This window comes from Monodon monoceros, unplaced genomic scaffold, assembly GCF_005190385.1.
Source record: "Monodon monoceros isolate NGI ecotype Baffin Bay Population unplaced genomic scaffold, NGI_Narwhal_1 Super_Scaffold_20, whole genome shotgun sequence".
NCBI classification, from domain to species: domain Eukaryota; kingdom Metazoa; phylum Chordata; class Mammalia; order Artiodactyla; family Monodontidae; genus Monodon; species Monodon monoceros.
In genome coordinates, this window is record NW_021703777.1 from 47,477,377 (window position 1) to 47,500,193 (window position 22,817).

General features: G+C 36.6%; 1 protein-coding gene across 8 annotated transcripts in view; it reads right to left on the minus strand.

Annotated features, from left to right (window-relative positions):
• The window catches only part of MTHFD2L (methylenetetrahydrofolate dehydrogenase (NADP+ dependent) 2 like), a 139,554-nt gene that overhangs the window by 60,551 nt on the left and 56,186 nt on the right, over positions 1-22,817 (minus strand). For all 8 annotated transcript variants that reach the window (XR_003795602.1, XM_029235357.1, XM_029235358.1 and 5 more), the window contains one exon: positions 18,617-18,709. Coding sequence is in view for 7 of the 8 variants with exons in the window: in XM_029235357.1 (XP_029091190.1) it covers positions 18,617-18,709 (93 nt within the window). In the remaining variant the exon portion in view is untranslated. The remainder of the gene's footprint in view (positions 1-18,616; positions 18,710-22,817) is intronic.

Consider the following 22,817-nt stretch of genomic DNA (forward strand, 5'->3'; position numbering starts at 1 on the left):
TAAGCTTCACTGAGATATAATTTATATCCCATATAAGTTAATTATCCATTTAATTCACATGTCTTTTCATTTCTTCTTTTCTCCCAAGAAGAGTCATTTAATTAGCACTCTTGGTACTTTGCAGGAGACAAGCCATTTCAGCTTTAGTACACCACTCCCACACTCTTCTACCTTAAAAGGTTAACAGTCCCAGAAGACAACATGGACCACAGGCAGAATCTTGCCACAGACTGGGAATGGATCATCTTAATATTTTTTATTTCATTTTATAATTGTGAAATCAGTACACCTTGAAGAATTTATTTGGAGAAATCAGAGAAAGATAAAGAATCAGTATTTATCTATCACCTATTAGCCATTAGCCTGAGGTAACAACTCTTCTCAAGTTGTATTTTTTCATCTTTATTTTCTGTTGTCAATGTGTGTGTGTGTGGGGGGGGTTTATTTAGATTTCTAGCATGTCTATAACCTAATATAATCATTTTTCAAAATATAATTGGTTGTAAGAATTCCTTCTTATAGCTACACCATCATTTATTAAATATTCCCATGTTGTTGGATGTTTAGGCCGTTTCCAACTTTTTGCTATGATAAATAAATCTGTGATGGATATCTTTGAATATTTCTCTGAAAGCCTCCTTGTATTGCTCTTTAGGATAAACTCCTGGATGTAGTATTTTGAGACCTAAGATAATGTCTGTTCACAAGCTTATATCTGAAACAAGTTTTAAAGTCTATTTATTTGTGTTTGAAGAAATTTACTCAGGCTTACGATCTCATCTAATGCCCACAGTAAACTAATGCCATTTTCTAAGTTCTTTTCAAGCCATACAGAGCTTCCACTAAAAAGTCAGAAAATTTATCATAAAGTAGAGGAGGGGGAAACTCCTTCAAGTAGTTTTTTATTCAAAAAAAAGTAAATTTGGGGTGACATCTTAATGACCTAAAACAACTTATGTTACTCTTAATTTACAAAGAGGAATTTTCATTCATTCTGACATGGTGTATCACATTATTTTTATGACTATCCTAAGTATCCTGTGAAAGATGTATATTATGTGTCCTTTTTGTGTGTGTGTGTGTGTTTTACAGAGATAAGGAGTCTTCCTGCCTATCTTTAAAATAACTGTAAGCATGAGTTATGAGACACATACAACAGAAACATGATGGAAATACAACTGCCCTTTTTTTGCAACATAATATGTGATCCCTGATATTGATTTCTATCTTGATTGAAAGGGCACACATTAGGAAGATACTAAGAGCAGACTGGCTGCAATCTGCACACTTAGAGAAGACCTATGACTTATTTAAATTTGTTCCAACCACAGTCATAAAGCCCAGACCCATGCATAGTTACTCATTAATGCTCAAGTTTTGTAACAAAGGTACGTCATTCTAAAATAATCAATTATTAAGTAACCAAATCAGAAATAAATTAGGGAGGAAACGGAGGAAACGCACTTAGGTGAAAGATGGAGAGCCAGAGCCTGAAACATTTCTCTGAATATGTACGTGGGTGAGAAGAAAGGACTTTCACAGAAACCTGCCTGAGGAGATCTATGGCAACACAGTGATTCCTTCCTTCTCGTTGCCCTCCTTCAGAACCAAAGCCACACCTAAAGCAGGTAGCTAGGTGCACAGTCAGATTCTCCATAGCCTATTTCAAACACCACCTCTGTATAGATTATTACACAAGCGTTGATGTGTGATATTTCATCCCTGAATTTTTTTAAAAAATAGCTTCCTGAATTTTAATTAGATGTGCGGTGTTATTGCAAAGCCACAACTAGTAATGACTGACTCTAGCTCTAATGAAATAATTTCACTTTCTGCCAGTCATCACACATTTGGGAGAGACATTCATCAATACCACAAATCTGAATGTACCGCAGGAATGATGACTTCACCAAAGAAGGGCTCATACTACCCACACGAGAAAGTAAAGCAATGGTATTTTCTCGTTCTTTCACTGAGGACAAGTCATCACCTCTCAGCCGTTTCTCTGCCTTTTCCCTACCTTACCTTTGAATTCTGCACCTGTAAGCTCAGAGTCAATGGTGTTGATGCAATGCTATATTAAGCTTTCGGGAAGTGGAACAGCCCTAAACAAGGTGTTAAGGAGAATCTAAGTTTGAATGGATCCTGAAGAGATCATCGGCCCCGATGAAAGCTTTTTTCAAGTTTTAGGAAAAAACCTTAAACCAAGATAAGCACCTGACTTCTAAAGAAGGAAGTTTATTCATTTAACAGTGAGTTTTCTAGTTTCCAATGTAAGGTTCTTCATGAGGTACAAGAAATACAACGATAATAAGACACGGTCCTGGCCACTGGAGGTCACAATGCAGTAGGAGTAACATCAATACTATCCCCTAATATGGTCACCTTCAGTGCTGTCCCACTTGTAATCCGTACTGTTCTTTACTCATCACATATCTCATCTAGGTCCTCTGTATTGCCATTCTCCTTTTCCTCTGTCACTATCTTGTTACACTTCAAAATTTCCGATGTGATGCTTGAAAGAAGACTTTACTACTTTAAATAAAGGCACCCACTGTCACCCCATGTTAGCATCATGTATTTAAAATTTTACATAATATTAAGGCGTATTTTATGCCTTACATGTGTCTTGTTAAACAGCTTTGTTACAGCTATAAACAATGACTTGATACAGCCTCATATAAAGTAAGGGCTACTAAAAAATTAATAAACTAGAAAGAGGTAAGTCCATTGAAGCCATGGTAAAAAGAAAATGCCTTAAACCTCCTCTTCAGTGTAGTCCAGATAGCATTTATTGGAGTCACTTGTTGAAGTGAGTCATAATATTCAAGGGACATATTCAAAAGGGCACAGAAGCTGTAGAGTAGATTTTAAATCATCTGCTGATAACCAAGGAAAATATCATGGCTTTAGGTACCACTCTTTATTCAATATGGATTAGATACCCTAGAACCTATTGGGTTTTAGTGCAGAGAGAATAATTTGCTAACAGAGGGGTAGAGGGCTTTTAATCCCTACTAGCATGTAGACTCTGAATGTCATACCCATGTCTGCCTTGACCAGACCCTCCAGAGAGTTGAATAGACAGCATAGGGGTAATAATAAATAGAAAAAAATAGACTGGATGACCAGGAAAAAATAGCCTAAATGGCCAGGAAAAACTATAGAGCATATCCAAAGTATGTAGAACTTTTGTTTCAGGTCCTGGTTTTTAAAAAGCAAGAATGAATTTAAGTCAATAGATGGTTCAAGCAAAAATTAAGCAGCCCAGCCTCAGAAATCAGATAATCAGACCATAAAGAACTGAAAAAATAATTTGTTCTTGTTTTACAAAGCATTAAAATAATTATATAATAAGCATGAGATATACATGGTTACTATAACCAGGCTCTCTGGTGAAAAAAATTATATGAAGATACAATAGTCTGTGAGAATTGAGGCCGGAAAAAGCAAGTCAACTGGGAAACCTAGCCAAGCCATATAATGGAAATCAAATGCATCGAAGGATAAAGGATGATCATGACAAGTCCACTAGGCACATACCAGAAACACAAGCTCAAACAGAAAATACAAGCTGTGAGAAACATTTGTTAATGATGCTTAAGTTTATATGTGGAAAAATTCAACATTTATGAAGTTAAGACAATCATTCTATTTTTAGAGCATAATTTTGCCTCTACTATATGGTGTATTTTGTTTTCCCAAAGATGTTTTCTCATGTTACTCAAAAAGTACTTTCAAAGATGATAAAGAGTGGAGTTACAAGGGAACAACAAGTATGAAACAGCAAAGCTTCAGGAAAAAAACCCACAATATTTTTCCTACACAATTATTCAAAGTGAATGCTGCAGCAAGAATAGGCCATCCTTCATTAGCACTGGTTATGCAGAGGCAAAAAGGAAACATATGGAACTTACACCAACCAATAAGCGTCAGACATGACAACACTGCTCAATCCACACAGCTTCATTCTTAAAAAAGTTATTTAACAACACTCATGTAAGGCATAAAATATACCTTAATATTATGTAAAATTTAAATACATCATGCTTACATGGGACAATATTGGGTATCTTTATTTAACGTAGAAAAGTCCTCTCAAGCACCACATTGTGAATTTTGAAGTGTAACAAAATAATAAAAGAGGAGGCAAATGGCATTGATTGTATAAACAATTGTTTTGTATAAACAAACTCACTCTCATGGTTCTATCCATGCCTCAGTGTCCGGTACCATTGATGCTAATGACTTCCAAACCTATCACTCCAGATTAGAGCTTTCTCCCTCACCCCAAATCCATATATCTCAATCCTCTACTGGACTTCTCCACCTGAATATACCATGAGTGTTTCAAATTTAACAAGTTCAAATGGGATTCATCATCACCTCCCACCCTCTCATCTTCTTCCCCCACCCCCCAAACCTTGCTTCCTTTCTGTATGCTCTTCCTTGTTACTGGTAACACCATCTGCCCAGGATCCAAAGCCAGAAAGTCTTTCTAGTCTACTTTCTGTTTCTTTGTTTGATTTTCAACTATTCCTGTATTAGTTTTAGAACCACATCAATGCTACTTCCAGTCTCATCCTTGCCCAGGGGCTACCAGAGTAACCATTCTAAAATTTAAATATTATCATGTTATTCCAACGTTTACAACTATTTAAAGGTTACCCATAACCTACAGGATAAAATCCAAATCTTTTCATTTATTTTGCTGTCTGGTCCTTCTCAGATGCTCAAATTCATTTTTCACCACTCGCAGACAGGCATCTATCATTTTGAAATAGTTAAGAATTTTTTGATATATGCATAGTGTTTTATAGCTTTAATCTACCAAAAGTCCTCTTCCCTTTCATTTTTCCCAGGGAGTTTCTGTTCATTCTGTGGGATGGGACCCACTAGATCATTTCATCATCAGAGTCAGTGAAACACAGCTGTCACTCCTCCTCAGTGGCTCTTTCTCTCTGTCTCTGTCTGCCTCTGTCTTTCTGTCTCTGTCTCTCTTGGACTCTGCCTCTCTCTCTTCTCTCTGTATTGTCTCTGTTTCTCTCTTCCTAGATGATAGATAGCCAGACATATACATATCTACACACACAAACCTCTAATACTATGTCAGTGAACTGCAATACCCTAATTTGTTTGTACTTCTTTCTCCTCTGCTAGGCTCTAAATTTCCCAAGAGCTGAAACTATAATTTATGTATCTTTGTTTTCCAGAACCTGATGTAGGCCCTAATATATGTAGTGGCAAAATTAGTATCTGTTCAAAAAATGAATGAATCCAAGGAAATGTGTACAGACTTCTACACTACAGCACTGTTTATAATAGCAATAAATTGGAAATAACATTCATATCCATCAACAGAAAATGGATACTTAGTCAACTGAGTATTATACAACTAGTGCTACATGTATTTACATGAGCAAATCTCCAAAACGTAATGCTAATCAGAACAAGTTGCAGAAATGTACAGCACGTAGAATTGAAAACATACATAATATTCAGATCTAACAAATCTGGTTGATGGTTGTATAGGTGTTAACATTGTTTTCTTGCTATTTTTATGCATATTTTAAATATTTCACAATATAAATTTCTTAAAGACTTGGCCATAAAAACATAACAGAGTAATAATAACAATGGCCAGAGACATTTCTTGAAAGGGCCTTTCCCCTTTGTGATATACCTATATGTAACCAAGTAAAATTAAGTATAAACAACATATCATTTAACAATATAAAACACGGTTCAAAGGAAATCTGTATTTCTTCATAATAAAGAAAGGTCTTTGATTTAATTGCTCTTTACCAAAGAAGTTCTTTCGGATACTGCTATGGACACTTGCTTTATTCATGAAAATTAGGAAGTATATATATGTGTAAGAAAAGAATCTCCAAAGAAAAAAAATCAGTCTCTGCTTATCATGTACTGATACTATCAAATGAAAACACTTGGAGATGAAAGATTGCATAAGTCCATGCAATTATAACAAGCTGAAATATATATATATATATATGGGTCTCAAGTAAATGAAGAAAAAGAAATTAAACCTTGGGATGCTTCCAGATGCTCATTCTGGGGGGAACGTTTTTGCTTAGGATAACATGGGTCAAGGAAAAATATAAGAGTAAAAGTTTATATACACTTTTCACAGCATATATACCAAGGTACCAGCAACTTAAATAAGCCCTTTAGTGCTAGATGATAAATTTTTGTATATTTTCATTTAAAGCATACTGTAGTATTAGTCATAGAGCCATCACATGACAAACTGAAGGGAAGAGAAACTACATTCATTTAGTAGCAATCATGTGCTAGGCACTTAATTCTTATAGCAGGCTACACCACTAGTGTTATTACCTCCATTTTATAATAGTTGAAAATGAAGTCCAGAGAGTTAAATCTGATTTTTAAGGTTAAAACTGAAATTGAACCCAGATCCTCCTTACTTTAAAGGCAAGCTTCTTCTACTACAATACCCTACCTCATATTCTAGTCCCTTTCTCTTTACCCCACAGAATACCATCTTCTTGTATGTGTATCCTTAGAGCCTCATAGTGTACCTATTTGTAATAATAACAGGCCTAGCGAATGGGTTACAAATGATACTCATATGTCAACTTGGTCTATGTTAAAGCTGTTTAATTACACACATGTAAGGCATGAAATATTATATACACATATATGAATACTATATACACATATACAGCTTTTGTTATTCACAAAGGTTTAAATGTTAATTTTGGTTTTGAGAATACAAGTAACCATTCATAAGCAAAGAAAAAACTTAACACCAATATAATAAATATTAAAGGTCCCTTTTGCAAATAATCTCAGGTATTTACAAAGATGATTACCGTTGTTTACTGCAATATTCATAATAGTAAAAAACTGGGAACAATCTAAAAGTCCAACAATCAAGAGCTGAATAAATAAATTACAGTATGCTCATCATATAGAATACTATGGAGTCATTAGAAATCATGTTTTGGGGACTTCCCTGGTGATGCAGTGGTTAAGAATCTGCCTGCCAATGCAGGGGACATAGGTTTGAGCCCTCATCCGGGAAGATCCCACATGCCACGGAGCAGCTAAGCCCGTGTGCCACAACTACTGAGCCTGTGCTCTAAAGCCTGTGAGCCACAACTACTGAGCCCGTGAGCCTAGAGCCCATGCTCCGCAACAAGACAAGCCACCACAATGAGAAGCCTGCGCACCACAATGAAGAGTAGCCTCTGCTCGCCGCAACTAGAGAAAACCCGTTCGCAGCAACGAAGACCCAACACAGCCAAAAAGAAAGAAAGAAATCATGTTTTAGAATAATGCATTTTATGAGAAAACACAGTGTGGAGCCCTAAAATACAAACTGTACACACCAGGTGAAAGAACTATTGTAAATATTTAGATTTCCATATACGAATACAAAATAGCGGAAGGCCAAACAGCAAATTGTTAGCTGTGGTTGGCTTTGGCTGGGATTATGGGTCTTTCCCCTCTTATTGTCCATGCTTCGTAGGTTTTTACCTTAGGGATATGTTACTGACATCAAGGGAAAAAATCAATAAGCAAGTGCCCTCTTATACATTGATGAAGCGTACTTATTGTAGACCAGGGAGGCTTTGCCTATGTGGTATCTCATTTGGGGATGGATTGTGGGGACTGGAGTGGGAACGGGGAGGAGGCAGAAGGAGAGAGAGGGAGACTGGGAGGGTGGGTAAAGGCTTGAGATAACAAACCCCTTAGCTGAAGTGCCTCCACCTCCCCCAGCTCCTTGCAAAGTCAGACTTCCAAAAGAGAGAGAGGCAACAAGGGACTCATCCAGGGACAACAGAGTACACAGCTATGAGCAAAGGCTCATGGTATCATGAGAAGCCACAAATCTTAAGTGAAAATAAAGCTTTTATGAAGTTGGTCTCATGCATAAGTCACATCTTAGATTAATTTATTTACATTTATGATGACTAGTAAACATTGATACTATGTTAGTATCAAAAGTAACCAAAAAGTACATTGATTTAGTTATATAAAAGTTGTACCTTAGGGCTTCCCTGGTGGCACAGTGGTTGAGAGTCCGTCTGCCGATGCAGGGGACACGGGTTCGTGCCCCGGTGCGGGAAGATCCCACATGCCGTGGAGCGGCCAGGCCCGTCAGCCATGGCCGCTGAGCCTGCGCGTCCAGAGCCTGTGCTCCACAACGGGAGAGGCCACGACAGTGAGAGCCCCGCGTACCGCAAAAAAAAAAAGTTGTAGCTTAATAATCAACTGATTTATTATTTCTAAATTATTGTTCATATATATATATATGTAATGGCCTGAGAAGGACTAGCATATAAAAATTAGCATATAACATTTATTGAGTATTTGTAATTTGCGAGTCACTGTGCTATGTTCTTTACACAGACTGGCTGGCTTAACAACACTATTGTTAGAGGTTATCATATTTTTCACACTGAAGAGTTTGAGGCTCAGAGAGATGGGATAACTTGACAAGGTTATACGACTAGCAAGTGGCAAAATTGGGAGTTAAATTCTGGAATTCTTACTCTAGCAAGGCCTGTGCTTTCACACTACTCTATACCATTGAAAATAATTGACAAAAGTAAGATAAATGACAAATTTGGGAAGGCAGGAAGGAATTCTAAATGGAGAAGCAGAGGCTAAAGGTGAGAAGATGGAGAAATAGGATATGGGAGGAACAATAGCTTTAGTGAGACCATGAAATGTGCTGGCATCCACTCAGGAAGCACCCAGGGCTGTAAGTGAGCAAGTTCCACTCCCGAGTTTCATGAGCTGCCTATGGTGGAGTTGAGTATTTCCACGCCCCACCCCTTGGAACTTCTCAGTGTCCTGGCATCCTGAAAATTACTAACCTGGCTCCAAGAGGAGGAAATTGATCAGAGGGAAAACTCCGAGTAGGATGATGTGTCATGGGAGTGTGTCTAAAACTTGATAGTATGATGGGAGAAGCAGTGAAAAGAAGTTGGTTGGTCACCTTGTATTTTATGACAAGTAAGTATGAATATTCCACATTACTGAATTACCCATTTATCCTGTTTTATATTACAATGTCTATCATTAAAAGTGTTGCAATAGAGACGCTTCAGTTATGATTGTGAAGGTTCATTCATCATGCTGGTAGGGAGAGCTTAGTGGACAAAACATCACCTATCACTATGACATTCTGCATTCAGAAGTTAATATGCTAGTGGCATTGACTCAGCAGCTTATCTTCTGAATGAAGCCAATTCCACAGAGTTTACTCAGATGGGTGGAGGGTCCTTTGGACAATGTCTGGGAAAAAAGAGCCTATCCTGCCTGGATAATCAAGATTCCTAGAAGTTTTACAAACTGAAGATTTCCCCCAGTTTCCTGGAAGCATGAGATATAGGCCAACCAAAGGTCTTCCACCACACTCTCAGAATTAGTGCCTTATTCTGGCTAGTTTCCCCTCCTTTACCACTAGCCTTACACAAAGCCAATTTAGCCTTCCCCTATTTTATTTTTTTAATTTTTATTTTATATTGGAGTATAGTTGATTTCCAATGTTGTGTTAGTTCCAGGTGTACAGCAAAGTGATTCAGTTTTATATATATATATATATTTTTTTTTTCAGATTCTTTTCCCATATAGGTTATTGCAGAGTATTGAGTAGAGTTCTCTGTGCTATACAGTAGGTCCTTGTTGATTACCTATTTTATATATAGTAGTGTGTATATGTTAATTCCAAACTCCTAATTTATCCCTCCCCCCACGTTTCCCCTTTCTTACTATATTTTAGATGTCTATAATAATCTCTTTACTTTCTTCATCCTGCTCATAATTTCTTAATCTTAATCTTCCAAATCAAATCAGTCCATCATCCACTTAATGATAAGAACTATTCTTTTATAAATAAATCTTTCACTTTTATGGCTTTATCAATTTACTTTACAATGACAAAGTAGGTATGCTTAGCAGTCATAAAAATAATGCTGTCACTAAGTGAATCAACCAATATCTCAGAAGAATGATTCCATCTTTATAAAATTATTCTTAAAAACTTATCATCTAAGTTTATATCAATTTGAAGAAATCCTTGCTCCAGTCGTAATCTCAAAATGAATACAGTGCACATTTATTGAGCACCCACTGTGTGTCAGATATTGTTCTAAGCACTTGGCTTAGAAAAAAAGCTAAAACAAAACAAACAGTCCTGTTCCTGCTATAATCTAGTGAAGGTGACCAACAACCATAAACAGGTGTTAAGTGCTATAACCATGATACAGGAAAATGTCCTAGAAACAGATTCATGCTCTCTGTGAACTCAGAAGTAGCTATAAGTAGAGACTTGAAGCTCCTTATTTCTAAATACAGTTTGATAATCTGATTTTCAGATTCAAGCTTCTAAATAAGCCCAATTTTTGATTTTTGAAAGTAGATGCTTAAAAAGTAAGTGATACATAGTTAAATCTATAAGCATACGACTATGGGAATTTGAGAAACTGAAGGGGTGAGATTAATATTAATATAAGTTAATTTTATTAATGCCCCAGGATCTTCACACAATGATTTCCTCTTTTACATCTTTCTTCTTCAAGCCCATTCTGAGATTTCGTCATTACATTCTGTACTGTCATCTATCAGACATCATTAATCTTTCTGATACATCACGCACTGCTCCTCCTCTACTCTTCCTGACTTCTAGATGGGACTGCTTCCATATATGCTGACATCCTAGTTGTGACAATGATCCAGCCCTCCCTGTTCCAGCTACCTCTGCCATTAGATCGCTATCTCCTCCTTTTTTTTTTTTTTTTTTTTGCGTTACGCGGGCCTGTCACTGCTGTGGCCTCTCCCGTGGCGAAGCACAGGCTCCAGACGCGCAGGCTCAGCGGCCATGGCTCACGGGCCCAGCCGTTCCGCGACACACGGGATCCTCCCGGACCGGGAACGAACCCGCGTCCCCTCCATTGGCAGGCGGACTCCCAACCACTGCGCCACCAGGGAAGCCCCCTCTTTCTCCTTCTTTAATACCCGCTGCTAATTGTATTTGTTATTTCCCACACATAATGCACGATGTGATCATTTTAGTAATATGTCATTCCTATTGTCCGGTTATATAGAATTCCTTTTTTACATTAACTCCTGCTTTCTATATAATTTCACTGTAATTTACCTTTATGTATTTTACGCTTAAATTCTCCAGGTGATTATTAAGGAAGTGGAAATGTAGCAATCTTTAGTTATTTCTTATAAATTCTCAATTTTCTACCCTGAAATTTCCCATTATCCAAATATGTATTTCTTCAGCATGACAGCAGGGCTTTGTGCAGGGCTGTCTTCCAGCATTCAGAATACCTTTGTATCTAGTTAGAGGCTTTAGAGCTAGAATACAAGATGGGAGCAAGACCTGTTTGCACTACTTTTGTTCAAAATGTCTTCCAGGTCAGGATTAGGATGGTGTGCAGCCAACTGGCTGTCTGAAGTAGCTACACACCTGACTGGCGCACTCTGGTGGTAAGAGGATACTCTGAGCAGGATGGCTGCTGTACAGAGCCTCCATGCTGTCTCTACCCCTAGGGGCCTGAGTACCTCCTGACTCATTTTCTGTTCATTTTATACAGCCTTGGTCCTTCCTTTCCCTTCTCTTCCTTTATTTTCCTTTTTCTTTTCCCTGTCTTATTTTTAACACCTTGTATTCAGTGCTGATATAGGCCTTTACAAAGGAGCACACAATGAGTCTATAGGAGGAACTCAAGGATGATAATAGTATTCGCATGCATACTTGGGACCTAAGGTTTGATTTAGTCACAAAAAAATGTCATTGGTTCTTGAAAGAGGATTTTAATCACCCATTTGTCATTTCTTGTCAAAGAAAATAACATGAGCATGAATGTACACTGAGGGATTTTTCCCCACTAAAAGAAAATATTCATTCAAAGTTATAACTGATAAATGGGAACTAAGGTCAATTGTGAAATAGTCCTTACAAGTTGGTAACATTGAAGTCAAGTAGCACCTTTTAAAGACAGTGTAAATTTCATTCTGTCTAAAGTTAGAGATGAACAAGGACGAGCACTCAAATTCCTCTCTACTCACGAAATACTGAGACGGGTGTGTGAATCCAAGTGTTTCTAAAAAGAAGTCAGCAGAGGGCAGACAGCAGAAGCAGGAAGAACTACAATCCTGCAGCCTGTGGAACAAAAACCACATTCACAGAAACATAGACAAGATGAAAAGGCAGAGGGCTATGTATCAGATGAAAGAACAAGACAGAACCTCAGAAAAACAACTAAATGAAAAGGACATAGGCAATCTTCCAGAAAAAGAATTCAGAATAACGATAGTGAAGATGAACCAGCACTTCGGAAAATGAATGGAAGCAAAGATCGAGAAGATGCAAGAAATGTTTAACAAAGATCTAGAAGAATTAAAGAACAAACAGAGATGAACAATACAATAACTGAAATGCAAACTACACGAGAAGGAATCAATAGCAGAATAACTGAGGCAGAAGAACGGATAAGTGACCTGGAAGACAGAATGGTGGAATTCACTGCTGCGGAACAGAATAAAGAAAAAAGAATGAAAAGAAATGAAGACAGCCTAAGAGACCTCTGGGACAACATTAAACGCAACCACATTCGCATTATAGGGATCCCAGAAGGAGAAGAGAGAGAGAAAGGACCAGAGAAAATATTTGAAGAGATTATAGTTGAAAATTTCCCTAACATGAGAAAGGAAATAGCCACCCAAGTCAAGGAAGTGCAGAGAGTCCAATACAGGATAAACCCAAGGAGAAACATGCCGAGACACACAGTAATCAAATAAGCAAAAATTAAAGACAAAGAAAATTTATTGAAAGCAGCAAGGGAAAAACTACAAATAACTTACAAGGGAACTGCTGATTTCTCAGCAGAAACTCTACAATCCAGAAGGGAGTGCCATGATATACTTAAAGTGATGAAAGGGAAGAACCTACAACCAAGATTACTCTACCCAGCAAGGATCTCATTCACATTCGATGGAGAAATCAAAAGCTTTACAGACAAGCAAAAGCTAAGAGAATTCAGCACCACCAAACCAGCTCTACAACAAATGCTACAGGAACTTCTCTAAGTGGGAAACACAAGACAAGAAAAGGACCTACAAAAACAAACCCAAAACAATTAAGAAAATGGTCATAGGAACATACATATCAATAATTACATTAAATGTGAATGGATTAAATGCTGTAACCAAAAGACACAGGCTTGATGAATGGATACAAAAACAAGACCATATGTATGCTGTCTACAAGAGACCCACTTCAGACCTAGGGACCCATACAGACTGAAAGTGAGGGGATGGAAAAAGATATTCCATGCAAAAGGAAATCAAAATAAAGCTGGAGTAGCAATACTCATATCAGATAAAATAGACTTTCCAATAAAGAATGTTACAAGAGACAAGGAAGGACACTACATAATGATCAAGGGATCCATCCAAGAAGAAGATATAACAATTATAAATATGTATGCACCCAACATAGGAGTACCTCAATACATAAGGCAACTGCTAACAGCTCTAAAAGAGGAAATCGACAGTAACACAATAATAGTGGGGGACTTTAACACCTCACTTACACAAATGGACAGATCATCCAAACAGAAAATTAATAAGGAAACACAAGCTTTAAATGACACAATAGACCAGATAGATTTCATTGATATTTATAGGACATTCCACCCCAAAACAGCAGATTACACTTTCTCTCAAGTGCACACGGAACATTCTCCAGGATAGATCACATCTTGGGTCACAAATCAAGCCTCAGTAAATTTAAGAAAATTGAAATCATATCAAGCATCTTTTCTGACCACTACGCTATGAGATTAGAAATCAATTACAGGGAAAAAAACATGAAAAACACAAACACATAGAGGCTAAACAATACGTTACTAAATAACCAAGAGATCACTAAGGAAGTCAAACAGGAAATCAAAAAATACCTAGAGACAAATGACAATAAAAACACGATGATCCAAAACCTATGGGATGCAGCAAAAGCAGTTCTAAGAGGGAAGTTTATAGCTATACAAGCCTACCTCAAGAAACAAGAAATATCTCAAATAAACAATCTAACATTACACCTAAAGGATCTAGAGAAAGAAGAACAAACAAAACCCAAAGTTAGCAGAAGGAAAGAAATCATAAAGATCAGAGCAGAAATAAATGAACTACAAACAAAGAAAACAATAGCAAAGATCAATAAAACTAAAAGCTGGTTCTTTGAGAAGATAAACAAAATTGATAAACCATTAGCCAGACTCATCAAAAAAAAGAGGGAGGGCTTCCCTGGTGGTGCAGTGGTTGAGAGTCCGCCTGCCGATGCAGGGGACACAGGTTCGTGCCCCGGTCTGGGAAGATCCCATATGCCACGGAGCGGCTAGGCCCGTGAGCCATGGCTGCTGAGCCTGCACGTCTGGAGCCTGTGCTCCACAACAGGAGAGGCCACAAGAGTGAGAGGCTGGCGTACTGCAAAAAAAGAAAAAAGAAAAAGAGGGAGAGGACTCAAATCAATAAAATTTGACATGAAAAAGGAGAAGTTACAACAGACAACACATACAAAGCATCCTAAGAGACTACTACAAGCACTCAATGGAAATAAAATGGACAACCTGGAAGAAATGTACAAATTCTTAGAATGATATAACCTTCCAAGACTGAACCAGGAAGAAATAGAAAATATGAACAGAGGCAATCACAAGTAATGAAATTGAAACTGTGATTAAAAATCTTCCAACAAACAAAAGTCCAGGACCAGATGGCTACACAGGTGAATTCTATCAGAAATGTAGAGAAGAGATAACACCCATCCTTCTCAAACTCTTCCAAACAATTGCAGAGGAAGAAACACTCCCAAACTCATTCTATGAGGCCACCATCACTCTGATAACAAAACCAGACAAAGATACTACAAAAAAAGAAAATTACAGACCAATATCACTGATGAATATAGATGCAAAAATCCTCAACAAAATACTAGCAAACAGAATCCAACTACATGTTAAAAGGATCATACTCCATGATCATCATCCCAGGGATGCAAGGATTCTTCAATATACGCAAATCACTCAATGTGATACACCATATTGACAAACTGAAGAATAAAAACCATATGATCATCTTAATAGATGCACAGAAAGCTCTGGACAAAATTCAACAACGATTTATGATAAAAACTCTCCAAAAAGTGGGTATAGAGGGAAACTACCTCAACATAATAAAGGCCATTTACGACAAGCGCACAGCAAATATCATTCTCAAGGGTGAAAAACTGAAAGCATTTCCTGTAAGATCAGGAACACGACAAGGATGTCCACTCTCCCCACTATTATTCAACATAGTTTTGGAAGCCCTAGCCACAGCAATCAGAGAAGAAAAAGAAATAAAAGGAATAAAAATTGGAAAAGAAGATGTAAAACTGTCACTGTTTGCAGATGACATGACTCCATACATTAAAGAATCCTAAAAATTCCACCAGAAAACTACTAGAGCTAAACTACAAATGAATTTGGTAAAGTTGCAGGATACAAAATTAATGCACAGAAATCTCTTGAATTCCTATACACTAATGATGAAAAATCTGAAAGAGAAATTAAGGAAACACTCCCATTTACCACTGCAACAAAAAGAATAAAATACCTAGGAATAAACCTACCTAGGGAGACAAAAGACCTGTATGCAGAAAACTATAAGACAGTGATGAAAGAAATTAAAGACGATACCAACAGATGGAGAGATATAACATGTTCTTAGATTGGAAGAATCAATACTGTGAAAATGACTATACTAACCAAAGCAATCTACATATTCAGTGCAATCCCTATCAAATTACCAATGGCATTTTTTACAGAACTAGAACAAAAAATCTTAAAATTTGTATGGAGACACAAAAGACCCCGAATATACAAAGCAGTCTTGAGGGAAAAAAACAGAGCTGGAGGAATCAGACTCCCTGACTTCAGACTATACTACAGAGCTACAGTAATCAAGACAATATGGTACTGGCACAAAAGCACAAACATAGATCAATGGAACAAGATAGAAAGCCCAGAGATAAACCCACACACTTATGGTCAACTAATCTATGACAGAGGAGGCAAGGATATACAGTGGAGAAAAGACAGTCTCTTCAATAAGTGGTGCTGGGAAAACTGGATGGGTACATGTAAAAGAATGAAATTAGAACACCTCCTAACACCATACACAAAAATAAACTCAAAATGGATTAGAGACCTAAATGTACAACCAGACACTATAAAACTCTTAGAGGAAAACAAAGGAAGAACACTCTTTGACATAAATCACAGCAAGATCTTTTTTGATCCACCTCCTAGAGTAATGGAAATAAAAATAAACAAATGGGACCTAATGAAACTTAAAAGATTTTGCACAGCAAAGGAAACCACAAACAAGACCAAAAGACAACCCTCAGAATGGGAGAGAATATTTGTAAACGAATCTACGGACAAAGGATTAATCTCCAAAATATATAAACAGCTTATGCAGCTCAATATTAAAGAAACAAACAACCCAATCCAAAAATGGGCAGAAGACCTAAATAGAGATTTCTCCAAAGAAGACATGCAGATGGCCAAGAAGCACATGAAAAGCTGCTCAACATCACTAATTATTAGAGAAATGGAAATCAAAACTACAATGAGGTATCACCTCACACCAGTTAGAATGGGTATCATCAGAAAGTCTACAAACAACAAATGCTGGGGAGGGTGTGGAGAAAAGGAAACCCTCCTGCACTGCTGGTGGGAATGTAAATTGATACAGCCACTATGGAGGTTCCTTAAAGAACTAAAAATAGAACTACTGTATGACCCAGCAATCCCACTACTGGGCATATACCCTGAGAAAACCATAATTCAAAGAAATACATGCACCCCAATGTTCATTGCAGCACTATTTACAATAGCCAGGTCATGGAAGCAACCTAAATGCCCATCAAGAGACGAATGGATGAGGAAGATGTGGTATATATATATAATGGAATATTACTCTGCCCTAAAAAGGAATGAAGTCAAGTCATTTGTAGAGACGGGGATGCATCTAGAGACTGTCATACAGAGTGAAGTAATTCAGAAAGGGAAAAAAAAATATCGTATATTAACACATATATGTGGAACCTAGAAAATGGTACAGATGAACCGGTTTGCAGGGCAGAAATTGAGACACAGATGTAGAGAACAAACGTATGGACACCAAGGGGGGAAGCGGCAGTGGGTTGGGGGAGTTGGTGTGATGAATTGGGCGATTGGGATTGACATGTATACACTGATGTGTGTAAAATGGATGACTAATAAGAAAATAAATAAATAAACAAACATTAAAAAATAATATAATACATAAATAAATAAATAAAAAGAAGTCAACATAACATTGGGTTTGCCAAAATATTCGTTAGGCTTTGCTGTAATGAACTTTTTGGCCAACCCAATATTTGTCTTCTGTGAATATTTCAGCTGCTGCAGCAGTATTTTACTTAATGTTGACCTGTGGTCTGAAAAACTGTATTGCCTCTCTAAACATCTGATGTCTTACTTATGTCAACCCAGTTCAAAAATTTGCACTTGATATCATCTGAATATAATTTCTCAGAAAAATGGGAAATGTGCTTAGCTTTACCAGCTTACTGGTGACTTCTTGAAAAGGGAATATTTCTATTTTTACTCTATGAAGAGGCAAATTACTCCACCTGGAATCATCACATATATATTCTGACTTTCAGAGAAGGGCCTATAATAAAAAGTGAATTAAACTTGGTTGAAACTAATTTAAACTATTATTATTCTCTTCATCAAACTCAATTTCTTCTGGAACTTTTACCCTCCCTTCATAGTTTGTAAATACTCAGCAAATCAAGTGTAAAGCCTAGAAATTACCAATAACATCTAATTGATAAACAAAATGAAAAACGCTCCCATTCTAGTCTTGGATAAAACAAGAAGAGTCACAATTGTCTGCAATGTAGAAATGCTATGTGGCAAGAGTAAAGATAGAAATGAAAGGTAGAATTACTTTGTATGTTTGATTATAAAACAAATTAAGGAAAAACCTAGATCCATTAAGTAGAAGTGCAATAACTGTTCTCTCTGTTTCTACTCCTGCTCTTCTAGACTCAATTCCCCTTGACACAGTATGAATAATATTTTAAAAACATAAGCCAGATCATGTCAATCTCCTGCTCACAGCCATCTTTGGCTTATATGAAAGTCCTTACAGGGTCTACAAGGTCCTATGTGAGCTAGCCCTGACTACTCTTTCAACAGCATTTCCTATCAGTCTCCCCATAACTTATTCATGTTTAGAACCAATCATGTCTGTCAAAGTAATTGTAAAAGTACACATTTATTCTTGTGCTTAATCTGTCATTCCAAAGGCTGTTTTGTTTTTCCACAATTAAGTGATGAATGCTAACATAGGTATAATGGACCAATATGATGATTGCCAAGAGACAGAATGGAAGTCAGTCCTACGTATACCTAAGTCTCCCAAGAAGCTGTTCTTATAGACATGTCAGCAATTAGGGCAGGAATTAGTCTGCTGATGACATTTCACCAAATAACAGCCACTAAAGACTTACCTGCAGCTACTACGATAACATCTGCCAGCAGAGTATGGATCTTCAGTTGTTCTTTGGGAGTATATCTGTGAGCTATTGTCACAGTTGCATCACCTGGAATGCAGAATAACTTCCATTAATGATTACTGAGGTTTTTGTTTTTTTTTTTAATTTGTGAATGCTCCAATTCTAGAGGAATTCCAGTTACATCCTAAGAATAGGAAAACTGCTTTGAAATTATCAAGTCACTTAGCAAGCAAAAGCTAATCTAGATGACTCAAAATATTGTACCCCTCAATTGAACAGTGGAAAATCAAATGAGCTAAATGAAGGTATGTGCTGACCATCATAGGAGAGTTGTAAGTAGAGTCCTAGAAACCCAGGATTTGAAAGTTCTGTATTGACAGGTCAATACATAGATGCAGGGGATACTCACTGGCTTGATAATATGTAAATATTGAAAACAACATAATAAGTGCACTAAAAATGGCACAATGTACTGTGGAAGCATAGGTGAGAGACTAATTCTGCTTCATCCTGAGGAGGTGTCAAGGAAGGTTTCCTGAAGGAGTTAATATACATTTTTAGGTCATAAAGTATGAACAAGACTATACTAATCAGGGAAAGAATAAAAGAGCATTCCAAGCCAAAAGGATAGCAGGAAAAAATGGACCAACTTTGAAATTATATGTTTAGAAAATGATGACGAGGTCTAGGATATAACAGGAAGTATTCATACATGATTTAATTAAGAGATGTAGGAATAAGAGAGGTTAGCAGTATGAGGGATTCCAGTGCTTAATGTGTGAGCCAAGGAAGGGGAATAAGGGAAAGGCAGTGATGAGGGAAGTCAAAGGAAGGACTTGCAGTAAGAACAGGGCCGTGTGAGACAGTATTGTCTCTCTTCTCCTCCCAGATAACATGCAAATGCTACACAGTTAATGACAACAACAAAAACTGCACAATTTTTAGCAAAACTAGAAGACATATTGTACACAGACTCCAAAAACATGGAAGAGTTACCCAGGATCAGCAGAGTTAGTAGATACCACACAGGGAGAAAGGCAGAAAGAAGTTCAGAGAATAACAAGATGGCCAGCAGTGGCAGATCTCTGGAAATGACTACAAAAATATACATCCTGAAGGTGAAGGGATCACATAAAATGCAATATATATCCCTCTTATTTGTAGCAGAAAATGTGGGAATAAGGGCAGAAGAAGCCCTCTTGGACCTAGCATAGTTCACAGTGGGTAGTAACACAAAGACTCAGAGGAGCCATTCAAACAGGAAGCAGTCTGACTCTGTGAAAGTGGTGAAGGAAGAATCTGAAGGCTGCTCAGCACGTCCTCCCCAAACCCTAACAGAAGCACCTGCAAAGATAAGGTCCAAGAAAATCCAGCTCATTCCATGATAAGTAATTTTAAAAAGGATTTTACACAGCATCAATAAAAGGATACTATATAAGAATCAGCCCAGGGGAACTTTGATTCTAGTGGTAGTTACATGACTATATGCATTTGTCTAAAGTTATGGAACTATACACCAAAAAAGAGTAAATTTTACTACATGCAAATTTTTAAGTAAATAAAAGGATACATTTTAAAAGTGGCAGACCCAAGGAAAAAAAAACAAAGAAAATTTTAAATTTAACAACAAAGTAATAAACTCAACAGAAAAATGTTGTTATGGAAAAGTTGAACATTACGGCCAAACACTATGCCAAGCACTTTAAAAATAAGAACTTAGAGTCATACAAAATGGGGAAAAAAGACTTGAGTCCATACAAATTGAACTATAATAGTCAACAGTGAGACACATATCAGTGAAGTTGCTGGATTTTAAAGACTAAAAAAAGAAGCCTATGAGCAACCAGGCAAAAATTCAGATTTTTACATTCAATTCCAGAAAACAGCAGAGCAATACCTACAAGAGACCCATGTAAAGAAACTGGGAGCAAGGATTTCATATCCAGTCAAATTGTCTTCCAAGATTAAAGTTTGCAAACAATTTTGAAATTGTAAGAACACAGGAAATATTGTTCCCATGAGTTTTTCCGGAGGAATGAGCTAAAAGATGAACTTTAATGAATCAAAATATATCTGAGGAAACTGGCAAAAGGACTATTGGAGTGTTTTGAATATATTTAATAACAAAATTAAGGCAAAAAAGTGTGAGGATTGGGGTGATAGACAAAATGTTAAATGCTATTTGCTCTGATTAGGTAGAATTGGTGCAACTAACAAAATTAGAATAGGAAGGACAAAATTGAGAAAGTTTGCTGATTGCCTTATATTTAATGACTAGAATGAACAGATATAATTTAAAGCTGACCAGTCAAATAATAGAAATATGAGAATATTTAAAAGTATAAGGTAAACACACTACAAAGGTAATTTTTATTAGCAAATATCAGGTAGGAGACAAAAGAAATGGAATCATGAAAGGAAAAGGAAACATTTTATCATCTCTTCTAATAGAGTATCAGTAGATACCATATAAAGAAATAGAGAACTAAGAGTACTGTATAAAGTTATAATTATTAACTTCCTAAATCTTCCTAAATAATAAAACAACTATATACAAAAAAGAAAAAATATAAAAAGTAAACAAAAACTGTAAAAACAACAAAACAGAAGATAATGACATTTCAGACTGTATATATTTACCATAATAATAAATATAAATTTTTCTGTTATTTATTAAAAGAATAATATATTAAAATTGACTCACAAAGTAAAGTCTAGTTCTACACTTTATATAAAACACATCTAAAACAAAGCTGTTCAGAAATGTTGAAAATAAAAGGTGGGCAAACATATAACAGGAAAATGACTTATCAAAAAAAAATGATGCTCTTATTATCAAATAAGGAGAAATTCAGCAAATTTATCAAATAGGATAAAAAGGTACATATTATAATGCAAAGGTGTGATTTAAAAGAAGACATGACTCAAGCATTCTCTTGTTCCAAATGAGAGCCTCCCAAATCCCTGCAAAAACCAAAATTAAAACCAAACCTTCCCACTTCATCATTACTGATGATTTCATCAAGGAACTGAGCGATACATAATCCAGTGAGTTATATACACATAAAATTAACAATCTGTAAAGCTTCAAGCAAAAGAAAAAATATTGAGATGAATTTCAGTCAGCATGGAAAGATCTTTTAGATAACTCCACTCCTTCAATAATAATATCTAGTTAAATTGTTTTTACTCCTAAGTGAGTTTGGCTAGGAATACCCATGGAAATATCAAAGTCTTATTTAGACTTGATTGATCAGTTTCTGACTATTGTGCTATCAAACAATGGGAAGGTTTTTAGCCTTCCCATTTTCATTAAACTGGATGATGATAGCAAAAGAGAGTTGAGCCAAGGGAGTTAAGAGCAAATGTGTTCAAATAATGCCTCAGACGCTTCTGCCTTTTCCCCTTGATACCTGTTCCTGGTTCTGAGAACTAGATATCCTAACTGTCTTACTTGGTGTTGTGAAAATTCTTGTCATTTCTGTTTTCAATTCTGGTGCCCCATTACTTTTGTTCAATGAATCCTATGACTTGCTGCACCTAGTCATTTCTAGCGCCTCAAATTTTTCCCTAGGGTAATCAGAACCAACAGGTTACAGCAGCTACTCCATAAAATGATGTATATCTCTGACCCTCAGATGACTTTTCCCCTCACTCAGTTTTATCCTCATATTGTGAGTAAGATAAGAGCCTGGGCTCAGGCTTAATTTTTCTATCACACAAACCCAGATAAAAATGCTTTGTGACCACCTACAGGGGTGGGATAGGGAGGGAGAGCAAGAGGGAGGACATATGGGGATATATGTATATGTATAGCTGATTCACTTTGTTATAAAGCAGAAACTAACACACCACTGTAAAGCAATTATACTTTGATAAAGATGTTAAAAAATGTTTTATAAGAAGTATTAAGCAACTTCATTGTACCCAGTGCTTTACATCATGCTTGTAAGATATAATAAGAATAAAAGACTTAGAACCTATCTCCCAGAATCATAGAGTTCTGTTAGAACTTAATAAGTTAGCTGCTGGGCAAGATATGCTTCTTACTATATAAAAGTCCACAGTCAATCAAGACTTGTTCACTGGGAGCCACCTGCACAGTTTTCTAGGCTATCATTACCTCTGTAATTTATGCAAAATTGCAGATTGTAGCAAAGAGTTGTTGGCAATTAAAATTTGAGGAAATTAACAT